The sequence below is a fragment of the Macrosteles quadrilineatus genome, unplaced genomic scaffold, assembly GCF_028750875.1.
Source record: "Macrosteles quadrilineatus isolate MER2022 unplaced genomic scaffold, UCM_ALF_1.0 Scaffold_7__1_contigs__length_78375512, whole genome shotgun sequence".
Lineage (NCBI taxonomy): Eukaryota > Metazoa > Arthropoda > Insecta > Hemiptera > Cicadellidae > Macrosteles > Macrosteles quadrilineatus.
In genome coordinates, this window is record NW_026542600.1 from 76,633,285 (window position 1) to 76,657,043 (window position 23,759).

At 35.6% G+C, this 23,759-nt stretch overlaps 1 protein-coding gene across 2 annotated transcripts in view; it reads left to right on the plus strand.

Moving 5' to 3' along the window:
- The first annotated feature begins 2,514 nt into the window (after window positions 1-2,514).
- The window catches only part of LOC128998071 (protein ST7 homolog), a 34,153-nt gene continuing 12,908 nt past the window's right edge, over window positions 2,515-23,759 (plus strand). Inside the window, exons 1-8 of one of the 2 annotated variants that reach the window (XM_054424048.1) lie at window positions 2,515-2,829; window positions 6,952-7,034; window positions 8,583-8,748; window positions 10,363-10,533; window positions 11,873-12,027; window positions 13,839-14,015; window positions 19,513-19,703; window positions 22,262-22,364. In XM_054424048.1, coding sequence (XP_054280023.1) covers window positions 2,691-2,829; window positions 6,952-7,034; window positions 8,583-8,748; window positions 10,363-10,533; window positions 11,873-12,027; window positions 13,839-14,015; window positions 19,513-19,703; window positions 22,262-22,364 — 1,185 coding nt within the window. In that variant the 5' untranslated portion in view covers window positions 2,515-2,690. Of the gene's footprint in view, window positions 2,830-6,701; window positions 6,753-6,951; window positions 7,035-8,582; window positions 8,749-10,362; window positions 10,534-11,872; window positions 12,028-13,838; window positions 14,016-19,512; window positions 19,704-22,261; window positions 22,365-23,759 lie in introns of those variants that run through there. The other variant, XM_054424049.1, reaches the window with a different exon arrangement.

The following is a 23,759-nucleotide window of genomic DNA, read 5'->3' on the forward strand; positions in this document are numbered from 1 at the left end:
GCGTATCGCATTTATTCCTAAACCAGGAAGGGATAGTTACACTGACCCTAAGTCATTCAGACCCATTTCTCTATCTTCTTTCTTTCTTAAGATCCTAGAAAAGTTGGTCTCAAGATATATGATGGATACAGCTCTTAGGACACATCCTTTACATATTAATCAGCATGCGTATGTCTCAGGAAGATTATGCGAGACTGCGTTGCACCAACTTGTAAGCAAGATTGAGAAAGCTCTAGAGAGCAGTGAAGTGGCCCTGGGTGCCTTTCTCGATATTCAAGGTGCTTTTGACAATACTGGTACTCCAGCGATTCTTAATGCGGTGAGAGCAAGAGGTTTTCACGGTATAATATGTAGATGGATTGAATCCTTGCTTCTCAGTAGGAAGGTTAGGCTCTCACTCCACAATGATACGATCGAGGCAAGAACTACTCGAGGATGTCCTCAGGGGGGGTTCTTTCTCCTCTACTTTGGAATTTGGTAGCAGACGACCTTATAAGGACCCTCAACGAAAGTGGGGTTTTCGCCTTAGGTTATGCTGATGATGTTGCAATCCTTGTGGTTGGAAAGTTCCACGGAACCATAACTGACCTTATGAATAGAGCTTTAAGGGTAGTGGACCGTTGGTGCCAGGAAGTTGGGCTCTCTATAAATCCCAGGAAAGTTGTAATGGTACCCTTCACAAGAAGGAGGAAACTGGATGGGATCGGCCCACTAAGACTGCAGGGTACTGTAATAGAGCTGCAGAATCAGGTGAAGTATCTTGGTGTAATTTTGGATAGATCACTTCACTGGGGACCACACCTTCAAAAAGTCACTGAGCGTGGCAAATGGTCCCTTATGGCATGCAGGCGGATGGTAAGTGGCACATGGGGGTTACAGCCCAAACTTATGCACTGGCTGTATGTATCTGTTGTTCGACCCGCCCTTACATATGGTTCGCTTGTGTGGTGGCCAAAGATGGAATCAACTATAGCTGTTAAAGCTTTAGCAGGAGTTCAGAGGCTTGCTCTTATTATGATAACTGGGGCAGTAAGTAGCTGTCCTGGAGCGGCACTTGACTGTCTGCTTGACATGCTACCTATTGACATTTACATTAAGGTGGTAGCAAGTAAAACAGCCCAACGCCTTAGATGCGAAAACTTATGGATAGCCTCAGGGAACAATAAAGGGCACTCTAAAATTGTTCAGGTGGTACATAATGATGAATTGGACTTACCTTCAGATCACATGTCCAAAAAATACTACTTTGGAAAGCCTTTCAAAGTACTAATACCAGATAGGAAGGATTGGTCCGGCGGAAAAGGACCCATACCCACAGGTGACTTAGAATGCTATACTGATGGTTCTAAGATCAAAAATGGGGGCACTGGAGCAGGTGTGCATTGGATGAATGGAGGCACTGGTATTTGTCTTCCAATGGGGGTGTACCCAACTGTCTTTCAAGCGGAGGTCACTGCCATTCTAGTTTGTGCTCAAGAACATCTTAACAAAGATATCAGAGACAAAACAATTAATATCTTTACTGATAGTCAAGCGACCTTAAAAGCATTAAACTCTTACGAATTCAACTCCAGGCTCGTGTGGGATTGTCTTGCTTCTGTGTCTGAGTTGGGTAGGAGAAATGACCTTACGCTTTGCTGGGTACCAGGACACTCAGGCATTAAGGGAAATGAAGCTGCAGACAGATTGGCAAACACTGCCTCTGCGACAACATTGTTAGGCCCGCAACCCTTCTGTGGCATCTCACGAAACAGTGTATGTTCTGCGATTGCGTCATGGGCCAAGGAAAAGCATCGCAAACGCTGGATCGATGTTCCCCTCCTTAGGGTCAGCAAGCTTACTCTGTTTAGGCCTTCCAAAAAGGTTGCCTGTGACCTCTTGAGACTAGACAGACGTAGAATTAAATTAATTGTTGAACTGATAACTGGTCATGGAAGATTCAGGAAACATCTACAACGGATGGGCTTATATGATGGTGAACCGATCTGTAGGTACTGTGATAGGTCAGAAGAGACAGCTGATCACTTACTCTTTGATTGTAATGAGCTCTCTGACGCTAGATCGATAACTCTTGGAAATATGGCTAGAGGTAGATTTCTTCCTGAGGATGAACTAATTGGGAAGCTACAGGCATTCATTGGGCGCCTCAACTTGTAGGTCAACAAGAAAGCAATTAAGTATCTGGGGTGCGCAATAATTCGATTTCGGATGAAGTGCTTTAAGGTCTCGACCTGCCCCTGTTAGATAAGATAAGATAAGATGAGGTGAAGTCACCTGTCTGCCATGTTATCTTATAGGTCGTCTTTCACTAAACAACACCACTTGTGACGTTGCCAATTCTACCAGGCCGCGGCCTGTAGTAGCTAAGGGCGGCCGTGACTAAACCCTACAGAATGAATTCGCTCTCGCTCTCACTTGAGTCTGAGCCCCAAACACTATCAGTCAGTCTACCACACTCACTTTTACGGTGGTGTGGTAAGTGGTGGTTAAAAAAAATGTTGTCAATTTCAATTTGGATCGGCATTGTCAATTTTTCCAGCTCGAATTTTAATAATTAATTTCAGTATTTCACAGTTATTTACTATGGAAGGTTATTTCTAATTCACAAATAATATAACTATGTTTAATTCCATTTTGTTACCATCGTCAACTCGTACCTACCTACCTATGAACGTCTTGGCGTTTGTGAAATGCTTGAATTTTTAAGGGAGGTTAGGTCGTGGTTTATTTGGTCATGGACATATTTATGGGCTCTTTGGGGTCTTCCTGTGGTGTTCTCGTTGTATATATTAAGAGTTCCTCTTAAACTAGGAGAACACGTTGCTATGGGTAAGTAACGTAGCCTACCTAAGTTAAATAGTGTGAAACACTTATGGTAGTTTAGTTAAGCAAGATGTAGGCCTAGGCCTTTTGAAATGAAATTGTAATGTTAATGATACTGTAGGCCCTAATCATGACATATTTCACAAGATTTGCTATTGAGAAGTTGTGTTCTCATTTCATTTAGCCTGGTTCTCAATCTTAAAATCAATTTTCCAATATTTAATGAAGTTGGTTAAGATGCACTGGATATTTAAAGTATAAGTTAAAACTCAGTAGATTTGTTTGGTGTGAACCTGGCAATAACTCAGCAATAAGTAGTGTGCGCGCCTGATTAAATCTATTGCTGGGCGTTTTGTGGAAAAATACGGCCGAGTACAGTATCACCTCAAGGATATATAACTTACTTGGCAAAAAGTTAGTGAAAAAAGGGGGGTTAAAGTCAGCTATAAGTAGTGTGCGTGCTCATAAAATCTATTGCTGGGCGTTTTGCAGAATATTATGGCCGAGTAGTGAGTAGCCTACCTATATAGGCCTACCAATAATGTCAACAGATAGAGGACACTTTTACAGACACGACAGTATCAAGGTTATACCTGGCAAAAAAGTTAGTGAAAAAAGGGGGTTTATAGTCAGCATTAACTATTGTGCACGCTGATAAAATCTATTGCTAAGGGTTTTTTTTGGAAAAATACGGCCGAGTACTTATATACCAATAATGTCAACTTCGTTAGTTCCGCGATTACGGAAAATAGCAAGGATGGATTTGTATTATCCAATACACAATAGGTATTTACTAAACAACTTGAAAACATATGAAACTTTTATACCCCTAGCTTTTTTAAACTTGAGTTTTCCTAGATAAATCAACAGGAGTGCTTAGTGAAATTGTTAACAATTAACCTCCTGTTTAACACTTCTGTCAGTGTTTGATTCATAAAGGTTTTAACATTTTTGTAAAGAGTTCATGAGAAAGTGTTAGCTATTATGATAAATTCTTCAATTAGCATTATCTTTTCTGAATACTTGATATCATATTTCTCATTTTCAGCTTGACCCAAAGTAAGCTATATTTATATAGGACTGGACCAAAAACATCGGTAGACTCCTACTTTACAGGAATCAAAAAAATTTAACATAGACCTATTTGATGACACGTTGTTTCATATTTCAACTTTGAGCTGCAGAGCTATAAACAAATTTTCTATGAATAATTACACCTGATAAAACAAATGGAGAGGGCACCAATAAAATAAATTGTATCAATTCAGTTGTATCTTAAAGAGCTAAATGAGTAGGAAAAAAGATATTTCTGTGAGAAGTCTTCCCCATTAAAAACTAAATAGCCTACAGAAAGAGGCTATGTGTGGAAAATGCTCCTGTAGCTGTCAATATTCAATCCAGATAAAGTCTCTTGTAAATAGTATGCCTAAACTTAAGTTCTAATAGCTTAAGTTTCTCAAACAACATCATCCTAACAATTTCCATTTAGTAGTGTGTCTCAGTATACATTATGATATTTATAAATTTATAAATAATTATAATGTAGCTTTTTAATATTATTGTATAAGTGGGTCGTGGGATCAAATTTCAAGGTGGTGGTGGGTCGCCATACCAAAAAGCTTGGGAACCGCTGATATATGTATGGCCTACTCGATGCTAATGATTGTTTCTAATTGGGGTTTAAGTTGGTATTGCTCCTTCCAAGGCTACTGACTTGACAAATCCATTAGCCAAAATAAAATTAATATTTAAAAAACTGTTTAGAAACTATTTCAATGATTTTGATGCAGTATGTTAATAAGTAGGGAATGTAGGTAAAAATATATAGGCCTACGATGCTATAGGCCCATTCGATGCTTATGATGGTTTCAATATGGGGTTGAAGTTGGACTTGCTACTTCCTAGGCAACCAACCCCACAACTGGTGGTGTGTTAGATTTGACAAATCTATTTAAACAAATATATTTTTATAAACCCTTTGAATACGATTTCAATAATTTTGATGAAGTATCTGTGTTAATAAGTGCAAGGTACAGTACATGGAAAAATATATGGCATGCATGTTCAATTCTTATGATAGTATCTATTTTAGGGTTTGGGCCTAATAAGTGAAATAAGAAGTTTCATAGTGCCTATTATTATTATTTTTAAGGCAACTCATTCACAGTTAAATGGTAGGCCTATGTTAAGCAAACAGTTTAAACCGCTTAAAAGGTAAGTTTTTAACATTTTAAAGTGAGAAACACATTTTGAGGCTAGAAAGTTTTGGAGCGGCGGCCATCTTGATCTAATGATATGATGGTTTAATGTTGGTTTATTGGCAATTTTACATCCATTTTATACAGCCAAAAACAGGCTAGCACTAGGCGAGTCCAAACAAATTTATTAAGGGAGAGGGGGTAAAGGAGTGGTTCAAAATACCGTACTTGACCTAATTTACTGGACTGAATTTGTTTATATTAAAGGGTTATTGCCAAAAATCATATTTTCAAGTGTAGCCTACAATTTATGATTTTCTGCTTAACGTCCTAATTACATTTGACTGCCTGTTTTTAGGCACCCTTTTTTCATGTTCTTATTTGTAAGAGTTAGTACAATGTGTTTCTTAAAATATTTTGATAATAATTTTTCAGTAAGAATGTAGTTGAAATTAAATATAATTATTGTTATTTACATGGATTTGTGCTTAGGTGTACCCAGCATAGGCCTGAAGGCAGCAGTCCTTTAGATCATTATTTCCCAGCCTGTGCTCCACAGAGGGCACTGTGGTGGTTTTGTGTTGACGTTGTGAGTGCTCGATTATATGCTAGGATTGTTTAAGCTGGTTCGTCAGTATTAATTCAACAGCCATCCACAAAATTGCATATTCTAAAAGACATTAATATAGAACAATGTCAAGATTATTCATTCGTTGAAAAATAACACAAGTAATATGAGCAAATTGAAATCCTTGCACCTGGTGCTCAGTTCTGCACTCATATAATCATCAAGTGTGAAAATATAGCCTTCACAATAGCAAAGAGATTCATACATGGTTGAAAAATCGGCAAGTGAGGTTAGAAAAACAATAAATATTTTTGTCTTGTGAAATTGTAAGCGAGGAAAAAAGGTCCGGAAACACTGCTTTGAATCCCACACAAGTGTAATGGATGAAAAATTCTGTTTTACACAAAAACTATTGTCAAACAAATAATTTAAAATACTTCTATTTGATGTTTCCATACAATGTGTTAGGTAACTTAATAACTTAAGTTATTAAAAAAATAATTAACAATTGTATTTAAATGACATTTTAATGAAGGAAAATAAGTATATAATAATGCAAACAACTAACTGTTAAGTGTTTGGTTACAATATTTTTTTTAACCATGAATGAAGGTCATATTCTGTCCTAGAAATTTTCTTTATATTGTAGACATTTATTAAACATTTAAAAAGTTTTAATTTTTAATTTTTTCTTGCTTGGATTTACTTACCCATTCTAAATTGTTGATATTAAATTTGTAGATAGGTATTTGAAATATACATTTGCATAGACTATAAAATCTAATTTTGGCACTCAAACTTATTTGCCGAAATTTAAGGTTTAGTTTTCATGAGATGAAGTAAAATCAAAAACAATTTTAGAAATTAGTTTTTTATCAAACTTGTGATTTACTTAATGATTTTTAAGGGGTTTAAAAAATCCTAACAAATTAAAAACAATTGAAAATAGACTAATGTGAGCTATATTATTTAAAAAGATTGACAATTAGAGAAAATACAAGATGTAATAATGGAAGAGCCAGTAAATCAATATAGCGGACAGTGGGTGGATGGGATAGGGTGGGAGTTACAGTGGGGGGTTGTGTTCATGCTCTTGCACATGCTTATGCTCAGTTCTGGGCAGGTATAGAGTATAGGCCATATTGCTCTCACCATGTGGGATTGTGAGTATCCTATTTTGTGTGCCTATTATTTAAATTTAATGACAAAGAAAATACGGTATTCACAACGTAACAATCACAGGTTGTACAACCTTCATAACCTGCCATGAACAAATTGTACAGTTTTATTCCTCGATTGTAATTACTTATGCAGGTGAAGTTTACTTCTGGCATAGTTTCAAATATATTACTTATGTTTCAGCTACTATGTTTTTGAGCACTCTGACGCCAAAATTCTACGTAGCGCTCACAGGAACTTCGTCACTAATATCTGGTCTTATTTTGGTATGTAAAATAGATAGCCATAATTTACATATGTATGATAAAACCTGAGTATTGATAAATGGCTAGGCTATTAATTATCTTTTGGAAGGACAAAAGGGAAAAAAATAAAATTATTTTATTGCAGACTGGAGATTTAAAATACACTACTTAATACCTTAATATCATCGACCTTAATAATAAGAAGATCATCGTAGCCAACCTCAAAATGTCTATAAACACATACATTTATGTCAATAATTATAAGCTGTTTGATGTAGTGACGCACATTTGGGTGTGTAATTTATGCTGAATATGAGTGTAGAATGGAGTGAGATGATCTGTGCTGGTTCTTTAGTCAGGATCGCTTAACATGTTAGTTGGGATAATGAACAGCTCAAGTTTGGAACAATCAAAAAACTTATACCAAGCCTTAAGACAACAGTAATTTCTATAGGACATTTTGTCTGATTTTTGTTAATGGCTCTTTTCATCTGGTGTATGCAAATTTTCATAAATGTAGTAGGATGTATCCATAGAATATGATGTATAATTTTTAAGTATTATTAGGTACATATTGGCAATCAGGTGATTTTTGAAATCTCACCCTAAACAACCTCTAAATACTGCGCAAATCTGTATGTAATTATAGTAAATAACAAAGGATGCTGTTTGTGACATACACATTCCATTATGATATGATTTTATGGGTTTACTATTTTTGGAATATTGTCTTTAATAACCCTTTAGCCGCCGTCAGTTATATCGTCTGTTAAACGTTTGTTTACTGGCCACCTCTACGTCCAAAAGCCACAAATAACACACCAATCGAGTCAGCATCGTCTGGGCTTCATGTAGCAAGAACTCTGACTTCCTTTGTTTGTGTTTTTTCTCGTGGTAGACGAGATTTCCCTAGATGACGTCGTCTGTTGTTTGACACGCCGCGTGTTTGGCCAACATAGGTGCTAGACGATGTTAGACCATTTTAATTTTGTAGGTTAAGTGTATGTATATAGTTTTATGTTGTAAATAGTTTGTGTTAACTTTGTTCTTTGGCATAAAGAAAAACTGTAGGCTTCTTTCCTTTTCTTGTGTACGATATGGCATTAGACGTTATATAGTGAATTTGAGTGACGCGAAGACATCAAAACGCTCTGAAGACAATTTATTTCAAACCCTGAAAAGAAGCTTATTTTCCAATGTAGGATTTTCAAATTTTGGATGCTTGCTAACAAATGTGTGATAGTAATAACAAATAACACAAAAATTGATTGAATATTTTTTATTCATATTGATATTGATCTTGGTTGTACTCAAAGTTTTTATTTATTTATTTTTATTTTTACAACATTTGGTAACATAAAAAATCCATTAAAATCTTTATGAAAATTATAGTTTTATAAAGGTAATTTTATTATAGTTCTAGAGAAAAGGTTTTATCAAAATATTTGAAAAAAAAGTTATAGCCATTTTATATAAGCATTGTGTATACTACAAAATGGCTTTGGCGGTTCTTGATTATATCAATGAAAAAACGCTGGCGGCGAAAGGGTTAAAAGACCTTTTTTCCAGATTTTCGAATGGTGGTACTTCCGCAAGTATGGAGCATCCTTCATAGAGCAAGTTTCACTCAACCACATCAGCCCATGGATTGGGGGCGGCGATCAGAACGGAGATTCAAATTCTTCAAATTCAAATTGCAACTCTACTTCAATGTCCTCTCAACAGAGTGTTCCAGGTATAGTACTGTCACATTCTTTTGAAACTTAACTCTGGTAAACTGTATTAATTAATAGGATACTTTCCAAAAACAACATGATTTATTTCTTGGCTGTAAGTTTTGTTAAAGGAAAGGCTGTAGGCCAGGATTTTGAATTGTATAATAAAGAAGATAATAGCTAGCTTACCTTGGAAGAAAGGCCATAGAAGACACAGAAAACGCACAATATTTGGTCAAGTGTAGAGAGAGTTCACATAATCCTTACTAGCTTAGTTACAACTATTTTCAAAACATATATTTTTATACACATACCATATACAATTAACCTGTCATTTTTCAAAATACGATAATTAAAGATATCCATAGTAAAGAATGGTGTTATTGTGGCTAGCAATATTGACCATTCAGTGAATGACATAGGGTAGGAAACAAGTTAGAATAGTGGACAAAGTAAGGAACCACTCCAACAGGTTGGTGCTCGTTTGGTGTGACGGGAGCTTGATGGAGACTGTCTACAGACAACCATCTTACCTTGAGGCTCCCAACTTGTGGCTGTGTGTTTTTTCTAAGGCCAGGCGCACACAGGCGATTTTGAGTTGCGCAACAGTTGCCCGACTAATCGGGGGACTGTTGCGCAACTCACTCGGAGACTCTGAAGTCTAGCGACAGTTGAGCTGGAGTGCGCACACAGGCAACTTTTTAGTCGTGAATCTAGTCTTGAGACGTGTTGGACATACATTAGTTACAGCGTTCCGAATGGATTTCAATGATACAGCCGTAGTATGTGCTTTGTTTGCTGAATCTTTGGTAACTGCCAAGGACACTTCATTGCACAACTTCTTCTTTAAATTAATATCCGAATAGTCTTTCAATGACTTTAGGTGGCCTCTTCTCAACTTCATCAATTAATTGTTCGACATCCTCATCACACACACTCATACTTGTAATTTTCTAAAAACTTCACACGACAAGAGAGCAAACACTAGTGACAGTTCTAGGCCACGAGTAGTTGAACTCCTGGGGTGAGACTGGGCGACACAGCGACTATTTAGTCGCATGTGTGCGCATCTACACTAGTTTCAATGGATACCAAACCTGGAGCGATAGTCCCGCAACAATTCAGTCGTAGAGCAGTCGCTGGCAAATTGGGTCCGGGAACATCGGTTGCAACAGTTGCGCGACTGTCCCCAGACTGTTTCCTTTGTGTGCGCACTCCAATTTAAAACAATGTTGAACATTTTAGTCGGGCAACTGTTGCGCAACTCAAAATCACCTGTGTGCGCCTGGCCTAACAGATGTTTTGCAACATTAGATTTTTCTGTTTTTTTTTTTTAATTCTTCCCTACTGAGATGTGTTTCTTTTTAACGAAATTGGCAGTCTTTTCTTCAGAAAGTTGTACGATCTTTTTGTTTGATTTTGATGACATTGGTTCAGTCAAACTTGTCAGTATCATTAATTTTGAGCTACAGCATGGCGGTTCCGGTTCCACTCATGGTGTTAAAGACATATAAATATATAGGACATAAGAAGTAACATAATACAACTTTATCTATTACTGTGGGGGGAGGGGGTTTGTATTTCCCTCATTCAAAACATCAGTAACCCCAACCATATACCGTAATGTATTTCAGAGTGTAAGGTGTGGAGAAACCCTTTGAACCTGTTTAGAGGTTCAGAATACCAGAGATTCTTTTGGGCTACCAATAAAGAGCCTTTGACATATTACGATATGAATCTTTCGGCGCAAGATCATCAGACTTTCTTCACTTGTGAGTGTGACGCTGGAAAGGCTGAATACGAGAGTAAGTATGACTATTTACATCTCTTATATGAGAATCAAATAAAAAATTGATGCCGATTTATGTTTACATACAGATTTATTTCTTAACACAAACCCAGCAAAAACTTCAAGTGGAGAGCATATGTTCCGATGCTAAAGGTTTTGAGCCCCTACAATGTTGAAGAGAGGGGACTAAACAATCAAATCAAATCAAATCAAATCATTCTTTATTCATTATACATAAAATAAGATTGAATAGAGTCAAATAGACTATAATACATATAACTACATATTACAAAGTGCATAAAATATACTATTAAGATAAGTGAAGAATTTCTAATTGAATATATTAAAAATATAACACTATTGCAATCACAATAACATTAGCAATTATTAAAATAAAAAACATATATCCATTTTCCGGGCTTAAGTAAAAATATAGTATATAAAGAAAAAAAAGCATTACTAATCATGTGAAAATATAATTGTTCCCCTAATTTTGCAATGGAATTCAAATTACTATGTAAGCTACTAATTTTTATTAAAAAAAATTCTTCTATGGAATAAAATGGAAATTTAATTGAAAAGTCTTTTAGTGTTCTTTTAAATTTATTCAAATTGTCTCCCCTCTTTATATGAGCCGGCAGGTGTTGCAAAAAATTTAAACCTAAATAATAAGTTTTCTTTTTGAAAAATTCCAATTTCCAATCCAAGAAGTTTCATGTAATAAACAATGAAATAATAACCTTTCAAATATACCCTACTCTAGAACCTGCTTAAAAACAAATTCAAGCTAAAAATTGTATAGGTATGCCTGATTGATAAAGAATCTAAACACAGTTTTTTTTAGAAACTGATTATAACTGTTTGTTTTTTAAAAGTAGGCTACATGTATACAGTGGTGGCAGTTTTTAGTTTTCAGGCATTACATTTGAAAGATTTTCGTTCTGCCCCCAAAATACCCCATTTTGTTCTGAAATTTGTGAAATTTGTTCTGAATTTACCTCTGTGTTCTGAAATACCAAGCTGGGTGGACTTGAAAACTGAGAGAACTAGAACAATTTTAATTACTTCTGTTTCTAAAGCAATTTTACTAACTATACAACTACTTTACAACTTGAAGCGAACAGGGTTCTGTTAAATTAGCGACACTCTAGTTACTTTATCACAAGTCATTGGTTGGGGAATATGTAGTCCAGAGCTTTTTCACAATATAGCGTAGCATTTTGTTTAAACTCCTGGTTAAAAGGATTACTACATTTGTGTTCTGGCTAATTCCACTGTTTACAGTGTGACGTTATAGGTTTGATGTTTTTTTTTGATCTCACTCTTTTATTTAATGGTGAACTTTTCTGTTGTAGTAATGCAGTTAGCATGGCGTGAACGCAACCCCGTGGCCCGCGTGAAAGCTGCAAGGGAGGCCTTGGAGAAGAATCCTGATTGTGCTCCGGCTTACATTCTTCTGGCAGAAGAAGAAGCAACCACCATCATGGAGGCTGAGAAACTGCTTAAACAGGTAAAGTAGCGACCAGTCAAATATACGTATAAACATTTTTCGGTATTATTATATTATATACATAGATATATCTCAGAGGTAGCGAGCTTTGGGCTGTTGTGGTGAGTCACAGGACGGGGATGAGGGGGGGATTAGTGGTGGCAGGGACAGAGCTTGCGCGACGCCGACAACTACTGCCACCGATGTTTGAATTGAGGCTGAAGAACTATTTGTGTGATACGGTGTAGAGTGCCCACACGTAGTTCACCTGGACTCCACCAGAATCTGAGCATGAAAGTCAATGTGATGTTGCCATTTCAGTGATGATTCTTAAGAAAATAAACTAACCAATGAAATGTTTTACATCCTACCTTTACATCAAATCGTGTTAAACCTTCCGTCGGGTGCATTGATTTTCAAACACCAGAGGGAGCTCACGGATGTTACCTCCGGGAATGCAAAAACTATACAATGATGAGTAAAAAGCATTTTAATATCATTAAAACTGTAAGAAAAATATTTTTATGAGTTATTACACTATTACTTATGTTGTATATAAAATAGAAAATGTTATAATTTACAATAAAAATACGTAAATTCTGTGGATAAAAAAGACTTGCCGTACATTTTGTACAACAGCACTACAAATTTATAAAAATATTTGCAATAGTTTAAGACACAAAAACACCTATGGTCTTATGAAAAAAATCATTTGTTACTAGGACAACTCATTTAGTTAAAGCTCTTAGGCAAAAAGTGCATTATTGTATGACATAAAAACACCTATAAAAAAGAAAAAGAAATCATTTCATACAAGGACAACTTGTTTTGTCAAAGCTATTAGACAAATTGCAATAGTGTTTGAAATAAAACACCTATGAACACCTATGGTCTAATGAAAAATAAATCATTTGTTAGAAGCTAACAAATTACAACTGAGCAAACTCATTTTGTCAAATTTTCCTCGAAAAAAAAGTTCCCGAACAAATGTGCTGGTAGGTCTTTCCAATAAATGTTGTTCACTCCCCTCCCTTTCAACTACCCAACAATCGTGCAATTCGTTCTTATTCATCCATTTTATAATATTGCAAAAAAAAGGTCTAACACAAGGGTGCACACGGAATTAGGCTTCGGGAAACCCGTTACATCACAGGGCGCTCATGGAAGCTACTTCCAGTAGTGACGCGAACCACTTCCCAAGGTCAACTGACGACTGGGAAAAAGGGGTAAGAGTAGGCGAAACCGACTCCGCAAAAGAGGTGCGTGAGGTACATCAGGTGATTCCCTGCTGAACGCAAACTATGATTTTTATAACGAAAAATATAGTGACCCGGAGGTAACTTTAGTGATGCACGTGATGGAAGGTTAAAGGACCTAAACTAATTTGAATTCAAGAAGAAATAGGAAATAATCAATTATTGTGAGTTAGTTAGTCTGGTATTCTATCAGGTTTTTTTTCATTACGTGGTATAATTGTAATGTGCCACCCACTGTACTGGAAAGATACTCGCCAGACTCTCTTAATGTTCCAGGGTGCTTCATATTACACAGTTTGTCAATTCCTCATTTCTGCATACTTCTCTGCTACCCCTCAAATCCTTAGTCACAGTAAAAGCAGTTATAGCTTTAAATCTCTTATTTTTATTTTACTTTTATAAACAATTTTTAGGTTATTTTTGTTTGCTAATTTTGATCTTAGCTTTAAAACAGTGAGTGAAAAAAGTTAGCGATTTCTATAGAAGACGGATAACTAAGACTTTAACTTTTACTAAATTAAAGATGGCTCCTAATAATAAATATTTACTAATTGGCCAGTAATGTTATTTTTACAGGCTCTTAAGGCAGCAGAGCTCAACTACAGACATTCACAACAAAATCAGCACCAAGGGGCAAACTTGGAAGTGGTACATCGTCGCGATACCAACGTCCTAATATACATTAGAAGGCGTCTGGCCATGTGTGCTCGTAAGCTGGGGAAACTCAAAGAGGCTGTGAAAATGTTTAGAGATGTAAGTCCAATGCATTTATGTGAATCTGGTTATATAAATGACTTATTGACTTAACAGTAGAGAAAAATCTGTATCATGATGTATTTGTAGGAATGGTAAAGCCTACTTACACTCCTTACACACTTAACTTGAATGTTAAGATATTTAGCATATGTATATATTTTGTATGTAAGGTATTGTATATTTACAAGGGCTATCCAGAAAGTAGCGGACATTTTGAAATAAATCACATACAAAATTTAAAAATGCAATTTTTATTATATACATTTTGAAGCCAAATCTTTAGGATATTTCCTACATAATCACCATTTAAATTAAGGCATTTATCACAGTGTGGTACAAGCTTTGCAATGCCCTCTTTAAAGAGAGCTACCACCTGTGAGTTTAACCACCAGTTTACACCGGCATGGAGTTCAGCGTCAGTGTCAAAGCGTTGTGTAGCAAGCCACGTCTTCATTGCTGGGAACAGATGGTAGTCACTCGGCGCCAAATCCGGACTGTACGGCGGATGATTGAAAACTTCTTCTTTTTTTAAGAGGTTGGCGGCCTCTTTTAACCTTGCATTTGCCCGTCCACATAGACAACTGCCCGTGCGTGGAACGTATCCAGCAAAGCAAGGGGTGAGCCGGTACAGTACAAAGGTGAACTGTACTGATAAATTTTATCGACAGTGACCAGGATCCGAACCCACGATATCGCTGCCTTGGGCCCGAAGTCCGTGACGCTATCGACTGAGCCACTGACTCACCTTTAAACCATCTTCCCATCTTAAACCATCCATTTTTATAATCTTTGTTTCTTTCCTTACAAATATGTAGAAGCTCATTATCACCTGTACATCTTATTAAACTCTTGTTTTTTTTTGTTGAATTTGTGGCTTGTTTTTTTCAATTCCACTATTTCATTTTTTCATGTATAATATTTGAATCCATCCAGTCATTTTTGTTGTTTAAAAACCTTTTTACTCTCTTTTAAGGGAAAACTAAATAAATAAAAATTATTTAAATATGTTGTCAAACACTGTAAGCAAACATTGGCGATATACAAAGGTAACCAGTTTTCATTATGCAATAACGTTTTAAAAACATTCATATTCCTTTCTGAGAAATCTCTCCTCTCAATATACTTAAAATTAATTTATAGCTTATGGTCTACTGGCACATTTACTTCTAAAACCTGCCCATCATGATCGGAAAGAGCTGTTATTATTCCTGTTACATTTGTTTGAAATTTATCTAAGTTGGTAATAAATTATCTATTGCAGTTGCTGAATTAGGAGCTATTCTAGTAGGAAAATCAACCAAATAATGAAAGCCATTCGCATAAAGATTATTTTTTAAATCTTTAACCTCTGCTTTTGAACTCAAAACATCAATATTAAAATCTCCATCTAAAGTTGGTTTCATCCTTCAAATCAAGTAAAATTTCTAATAGCCTATCTAATCTAGATAGAATTCAACATTTTGCATTTGAGGTTTTCTATAAATTCCTACAAGTACAAATTGAAATTTGTTCACATTATATTTTGCTATACAACATTCAAAAAGTGTATTCTCTGTCAAATCATCTATTTTTTGTAAGTTCCATGATTTAGCTTTCAAACCCACCTCTGACAATATCACCGCTCCTCCCCCAGATGTGGTTTTTTGACTGTATTCTGAGGTTACTGAAAATTTGTTTAAATTAAATCTCTCCAGTTCACATTTTCTCATATTATGTTCAGTTAATACTATTATATTAAGTTTAATTTCTTCTAGAGCGATCTCTAAAGATTCCTTTCCAGAATCCAAATGTTGAATATGTTGGTTAAATTTTTTTTTAATTTGAAAATTTAGAATTTTTTCAGATGAATTTAAATTTTTAGACCTATAGTGAATTTTTTAGCTCAGGTCAGATTGATGACATTGGTCTGTAGTGAGTTTAAATTACATAAATTACATGGTTGGGTCTGGTGAGGTTGTTCCGGCTGGCTATTACTATTACTGTTGTTATCAAAAATACCCTTATCTATATACCCTTATTTAAAGTATTAATAAGGCTTTTTTCTAAGTTAGAGCTATTTACAGACATTTAATTCAAAGCTTCCCCCTCCTGCGCACATGACACTGGACTGACCATGATTTTATCACCACACACATTATTACACGGCAGGTTACTCTTGGCAGTGTTGGAGAAGTTTTGCAGGTGATGTATTAAGTATGGGTGGGACAGGCCTCCTCGCAGTTTTCTGTTGCAACGTTTATCGCAGGTGACTATTTGAATTACTGCTCCTGTGATCTGCTGAAATTCTTCCAGCTTAGCTGTGATGTGTTGTACTGGTACCTCATCACGTACACATCTCATTGGATAGCAAAATAGGTATTAGTCCTTTTGTCTTGAAATCTTCACCAAAGTCATTGAATGCTAAATCATAGTCTTTTAAGTTTGGTTTGCCTTTGTAAACAGACTTGGTTACCAACCCATATACTGTAGTCCCTCCACTGATTTTCTGGCATGTCAAATGGTTACTCAGGCGGTCGGAAGTTAAAGGTTTCCCAAATTGTTCTTTAAAGGCTTGCGCTACACCTGCACTCATTTGTTTGTTGCAATTTAGATCTGCTGAAATGCAATGACTAAATGCTACGAGAGAATTGTCTTTAAATTTAGAGAAAAAATCTCTCATATCAGCTTCAATAACATGAATGCCTGCAAATGGTAGGTTGGCAGTCAGGTGGTCTCTTTCAAAACAATTCTTTTTTTATTCTGCATATTCATCTTGCTGTTGTGTTGGCGTCTGTCTAGAGAAATGTGTAGGGTGCAAAATGGTACTATTTTGTTCTTTAGAGTTCTGGATATGATCATAGAGCAAATTTTCCACCTTATTTATAATTTTTGCTTCTTTGTTTTCTTCCATCTTTGCTCTTCTTCACCTCTGATTGGAATTATTTTAAATTGCTGCTGAGATTTCCTTACAGAGTTTAACTTTCCCAGATCTATTAGGGTGCAATCCATGCCTAGTGTGATCCTTAATATTCAATTTAAAATTGTTAACAGGTATTATGTTTAGTTTAGTTGTTGTGAGCTGTTGGATGTGTTTATTCACACTTTCATTGATTCCAATTATGGTCCCGTTCAGTGCTGGCCTGTCAAATCTTTTGGGTATGCCTGGAACTAAGATATTTATTTTCTTAGAGACCTCATTGATAAAGGTTAAGTCCAAATTCACTGATTGGTTGTTCTTAACTGTAATTTCGTTTGTATCACCGACAACCACCACATAATCTTAAGTATTGAAGTCTTTTGACAGTTTCTCAGCATCTGAGGTGATTTCTCTCAGAGGTGCGCTAGGCTTTACTACAGATGTAACACCATAAGCACTACCCAGCTGTTCTTGAAGTAACTCTCCACACTTGCGTCCATGACTATAAGTCAACAGCAGTAGGTACTCTATGTTTTTTCTTATGAGGAACAAATAATTTTTTTGAGAGAGACATGGACTATGCTTCTGATCTATATGGCAGTTCCGGTTTATTCTCACCCACATTGTTAAGAATGCTGAACCTTTTGGAACACTTAACAGTTTCATTTTGCATTAACTTAGTGGCTTTAGGACTTTATCTACAAATACCCAGTTATTTTTTAGGATTTGGCAGTTGCTTGCTTGAGTACTCGGTGAAATCTTATATTGTGTCAATAAAGATTTCACCAGCTGTTCAGAACACTAACACTATTTCTGTTTGCCAAAAGATAAGCAGTTAGAGATCTTTTTGTAACTAGTCCACTGCAGTAACATGTGTAGGTACTAGGTAGTTTGAGGTTCTTTAGATTGACTATTATATTGCCACCATAAAGTAGATGACCAACTACAAGGTCAGTAATCGCAAGAATGAATACACTACAGTCGTAGCTATTTTGTTGTTGGGGTGACTGCTTTACTACTAACATATCAGCTTTCTCTCCTGGAGTGTGATACAAAAAACTGTAGAACTTATTTGCAAGAGTCTGTACAGATTTAATATTATAATTCTTCATAGAGTCATAGTGGAAAAACTTGGCATTATTTTTATCAGAAACTAAGAGGCTCCAATCCACATTTCAATGGTTCTGTTGTTTCATTGTTTGCAATGTCCATTACATCTGTACTATCATTAACAGGAATACAAATTTATTTGGCTTGCTTGATATTCAGTGGTTTCAAAACAAAAGGATTATCTTCCAACATTTTTACGGCCTGGCAGATAACAGGGGCTTAAGGACATTATGTCGTTGCCTTTTATGCCTGTTACTTAACAGTCCATAATACTGTCTAATCACATCGTCAAATATCCAGTTAGGTCCCAATAAGCTTACATTCCCAGTGTCCTTAGTTCCTCGAGTCTCATTGAAGTCAATTTTGTGTTTATCTGTGGCCATATCAGCCACAATTATTGGGGACTGTAGATTTGAGCAAATTATCGGACTGCTAGTTGCTGACAGCATTGTTGAGGGTAAAAGTGATATGGTGTCAAATTCAATATTATTTTTTTTTTTTTACGGTGCCAGAATGATTTTGATTTTCAGATTTATTAAAACTGGTTTCAATTTCTGTGGGAGCTTGTATTTACTCTTTATTTCTTCTCTTACCGAAGCGTGATTTATTCTCTGTAAATAAACAAATGTCAATTTCTTAGGCTGTAGCTGTTACTTTGGTTCCATAAAAGTACACCTCATATTTAGGTAACTTATTGCTGGTATCTATGTTTTTAATCAGAGCAGGCCAGGGTGAATGTCCTCTGACCTTAGCAAATACTTTATCACCTTTATGGAATTTCTGTTGCATTATAATAATTATTGTCACTGCATTGTACAAAATATACCAGTACCACAAAATATAATATATATAGTTCAATTCAGTTTTACAATAGACAAAACAAAAATGCATATATTTTATCCAGTTCTCCAGAAAATCAAATAATATACCAAAAGAGACATAATTAATTTACAATATCGACGTGCACTTAAAAATTGTTGTAGAGTGATAGGGTTATATTTTTATTTTACCAATCGAAATGATTGTAAATTGTTCCTTTCCATAAAATTATATTAAATAAAAAATAGTTGTCAATAGATAGTTGTTTACTAAAACTCAGGAATATTGCCTGCTATAGTTCGGCCGCTTAGAAAACGACCTGCGCGCTAATGCTAAACCAATGCTGGAGGAAGTCGCTTTCTAAGCGGCCAAACTATAGTTAACAAATATGCCCACTGATAAGAGATACGACCTTTTAGTCCTGTATCATTGTTCGTCTAGGCTCAATGACCTTGCAGTTTATGTTGATTTCTCTGCCTATATTTTAGTAAGTTGATATTCTCAGTTACAATGGTTCAGTTAATATTCACTGGAGACGGTAAAGTGCACTTTTAGTTTATAGCTGATATTTCGTACATGTAGAAATAATATGTTTAGTAAAAAACTCTTAGAAAAAGAAACAATTGTCTTACTAGAATAGCAGTTTAAATATTTGACCATATGTTTCAGCTAACAAAAGAGGTGCCACCAATTATGAATGTGCTCAATATTCATGAGAATCTCATAGAAGCCCTTTTGGAGATGCAAGCGTATGCGGACGTCCAAGCAGTTCTGGCCAAATACGATGATATCAGTCTGCCTAAGTCTGCTACCATCTGCTACACAGCTGCGTTGCTCAAGGCACGAGCCGTGGCAGACAAGTAAGACTATAACTTATACAGAGTTTCCCACTAACTTACTGATTTTTACACAAAACCTTTTAAACTTACACAATATTAAGAATATGTTTTAAAAATGTTTTGGACAATTTCAGCTCCATAACATTATAGAAACAAAATTGTGATGTATTGAAAGTTTTACAGTACTAATTGTTTCTTATAAAAACTACTTTCTTGAGTAATTACCTGATTTATTTGGACAGTGTTGCAGTTTTGACGCTTATTGATGAATAGCTGTGAATATTGTTTAGGCTACAGATACATAAACTAAATTTTTCCTGTGCAGTTTTACTAAAACAAGGCCTGGTAGCTAGATAGTGGAATGTCTAAAATGCCTATCAGTCCTTGGCTAACTCTAGAGCTTAAGGGGAATCATCATGCAACATTTGTACATTCATGTTTTCTAATTTATTATATGAAATATTAGCCATGATAGTCTTTAAAATATTTATTGACAGACTCATTGTTTTTATAAAAGATTTTAACAAACCAATCTTTAAATTTTTGTGTATTTATTAATGGTTCAATTTTCTAATTGTCTAAACCATGTTCTATGGATAAGATTTGTTATGGATATTTACAAATATTGTACTTTCAACTGCCTGACATTTTATTGTCAAATAATTTATTTTATTGTTCTATTGTCGGAAAGTAAATAAAAGAAACGTCTTATAACACTTAAAACCACTTTACAACCACTTACCATCTTGTTTGTATATTTACCGTTTTGTGAGTAACAGTATAAGCGTAAATATTGTTTTAAATGTTATAAGACGTTTCTTTTATTTACTTTCCGTAAATTGAATAACATGTATAATGCTGATCAATTGTGGCTAACCTTTTGTATCAAATAGTGGCTAATGTTATTTATTTAATATAAACTACTTGTTTTTTTTTGTTTTTTTTTTTTTGTACTAGGATGCTAGGCACGAGCCTGGGATTGTTTTTCACATTACATCAGGCTAGACCTAGGGTTTGCGGCATTATCACTTAGATAAAATCTATTGGTGACTGGGCGGAGATCGAACCCGGGACCTCAGGGACTGAAGTCCCACGCTCTAACCACTACGCCAGCTCGCTCCCCATAAACTACTTGTAGGCAATACTCCAATTCCAATAAACATGTCGATTAACCCCTTTCAAAATTATGCTCAGGATTAAAAAACATATATTAATTGATGTTAATTGATTATATAAAAGATTTGCCAAGCTCAGCCTATTTAGTTTAAAATACCCCCAATTTTGCTGAAAATCCAAATATCCGAATATGGTTCGGATAGTTGGAGTTGTACTGTACTTGATTTCCTTCAAATTGCTAATGCTAATAATTGCCTTTTAGGTGAGGACAGTTTATTGAATTGAATGTTATTCTGCTTTTTGCTATAAACATATATTTACACTAGAATAGATATATAAAACCACGACACTATATTTAACTATGAAATATATCTACGGAAAGTAAACAATCATATGTCTAATATCACTTAACACATTCGCTGCTGACCGCTAGATACCGGGACGGCGCCAGGAGCTGAACTAACGCTCGTCGCTGCGTAAACATTGCTGCCGATACACTGAATTACAGTAAAAACAACAGCAGTTGTACTGGATGGCAATGTTCTGCAATAAAACTGGCTTTGGACATAGTACTAAGTGATTCTGATAAATAGCAGCACTACCCAGGTTGCAGTCGGTAAATTAGTGTCGCTATCTAGCAGGAAAGAGGTGGACAAAGCCCTGTTCTAAACGACCCTGATGGTGATTTTGGGAAACTACCTATATTTTTTATTGTCAGAAAAGTACGTCCCCACGAGCTGCAAAGAAATATAGAACGCTCGTGACGAGCTGGCTGATCCATGGTAACGTTAAACATCAATGAACGGCGACGTTCCGGAACGTTCCTAGCTCCTGGCACCGTGGCCCGTTTGACGTTCCGGAACGTCCGTAGCAGCGAACGTGTTAAAACATATTTAGTTTACTTACACTTGTAGTATTTTTAACAAGATGGTAAATACATATAAAAGTTGTAGTAAATACATTACATGTAGTAGTAGATGGTAATTGATGTTGATTGGACACTTCAATCATCATCAGAGTTTTTTGGTCATTCATTTTTACTTTCCGTTAATATAATAACACATCACATACTTAGCTGATCAATTAGAATGTATTTTATGATCAGAGCTGGTGCTTATCAAGCTAAATCACATACCAGACAGCGAATGTCATCTTGTCCTCAAAGTTTGTGGTGGGGCTTATCTCTAGTGTTTACGTTAGACTACTATTCCAAGCAATAGCCTATGCTTTCTCAACCTTGTCTAAAAAATTACTGACTTTTTGTCTCAATCAGAGTACTCTTGACTTTTACATAGGCCTATGATTAAAAAAAAAATGTGTTCCTTATAACACCTTTACATATTGTTACTCTCCCAAACCATAAAACTCAGTTAACAGTCCTCCCTTATACAAAAATGTACTTGTATCTACCTGTAATTTACAAGTTAACTGTAAAAAAAAAATAAAGAGAGTTTTTTTTCCAGATTTTCACCAGACATTGCTAGCAAAAGGGGGCTGACAACTGCTGAAATGACGGCAGTGGAAGCGATTCACCGAGCTGTCGAGTTCAATCCACACGTACCAAAGGTATAAACTTCAACTTCAACCATAAGTCTGGTACACAGCTGAGGTAATGACAGTTGCAGCATCTCAAAATAACCGTGAAACATCTTTTAACTTCAAGGTAGCTAAGCAGTTGAAGATCAAAGTCAAATAGTTTATTTCCAGCAATTGTACAATACAATAAAGAGATACATATTAATAGGAAATATATTTCCCCGCATGGGCTTAATAAGCCTGCTAATTACATTGCAGCGGCGGATCTAGAACAGTCACCAGGGGGGGGTGAACTGGGTGGGAGGGGGTGGTTCGGGGTACCCTTCCCCCCCAAAAAAAAATTGTGTAAACTAAGTCTCCAAAATGTCAGTTTTATATTTATACCATTTCGTTGTCTAAAGTTAATTATTATACACAATGTGTATGCACTGTATTACATGCAGTAAAAAAATATATATATGTATGCCCGAGGAGGGCGGTCGCCCTCTTCGCCACCCCTTTGGATCCGCCACTGTTACATTGTGGATAAACAACAATTTTATTTATCTAAGTAAAACATTTATTTAAATTTACTGTGTGACTATTCCTTAAAACTAAGAAAATATTAAATAAAAAAACGTTATTTAATCATTAATATGTACCAAATAAGGACAAAATAACACAAAAAGTTATTAAGAATATGATTTGCTAATGTAACCAAAGATTGAAATTATAGCAACAGAAAGATTTTGTAGCTACAATGCCAGGGTCTCAGCAATTTACTAACAGCTTTAAGTTTTTTTCTTTTTGTTCTGTTGGGCTTACGGGGATTTTATCAGCGAATCTGTAGCCGTCCGGCCAATGCTGGCAAGTCATGCACTCACCTTTCTTTTGTACACGGGAAACTGCTCTCCTCATACTGCAGGATTTGTGGTGGAAGATTCCGATATAAGATATGGGCGATAAAAAATGGATTACTTTTTAAGGAGGTTATATTTAAATCCAGGGAAATGGAAACCAAAGTTAATTCTATGTCTTGTAGAATAGTTATGCTACAAATTTGTAAATATTTTGTTTTTGTTTGACTTAATTAAGACTAAAAGATTTTTTACAAATAATTGTTGAATATTATGAACACAATTAAAGTTCCTCTGTTGGATATAAAAAATGAAATAATGAATTTATTTTCTCTTTTTGACAAAGAATTCACAATATATACAATACATATATCTACAATATATATATCTTGATGTTTTGCTTAGGACGGTTTTGATTATTGACTTCTTCGCAACAGCCAGAGACTCTAGCATAGAGGCCGAGACACTGCCCCACGCCAGTACTGTATACCATATTGAAGCAGTGACTGCACGTAGCAATGACCATCCCTTTTCACACTGAATACTTCCAATGGAAATGCAGACTGGCTAGCGATGCCCCACTACATCA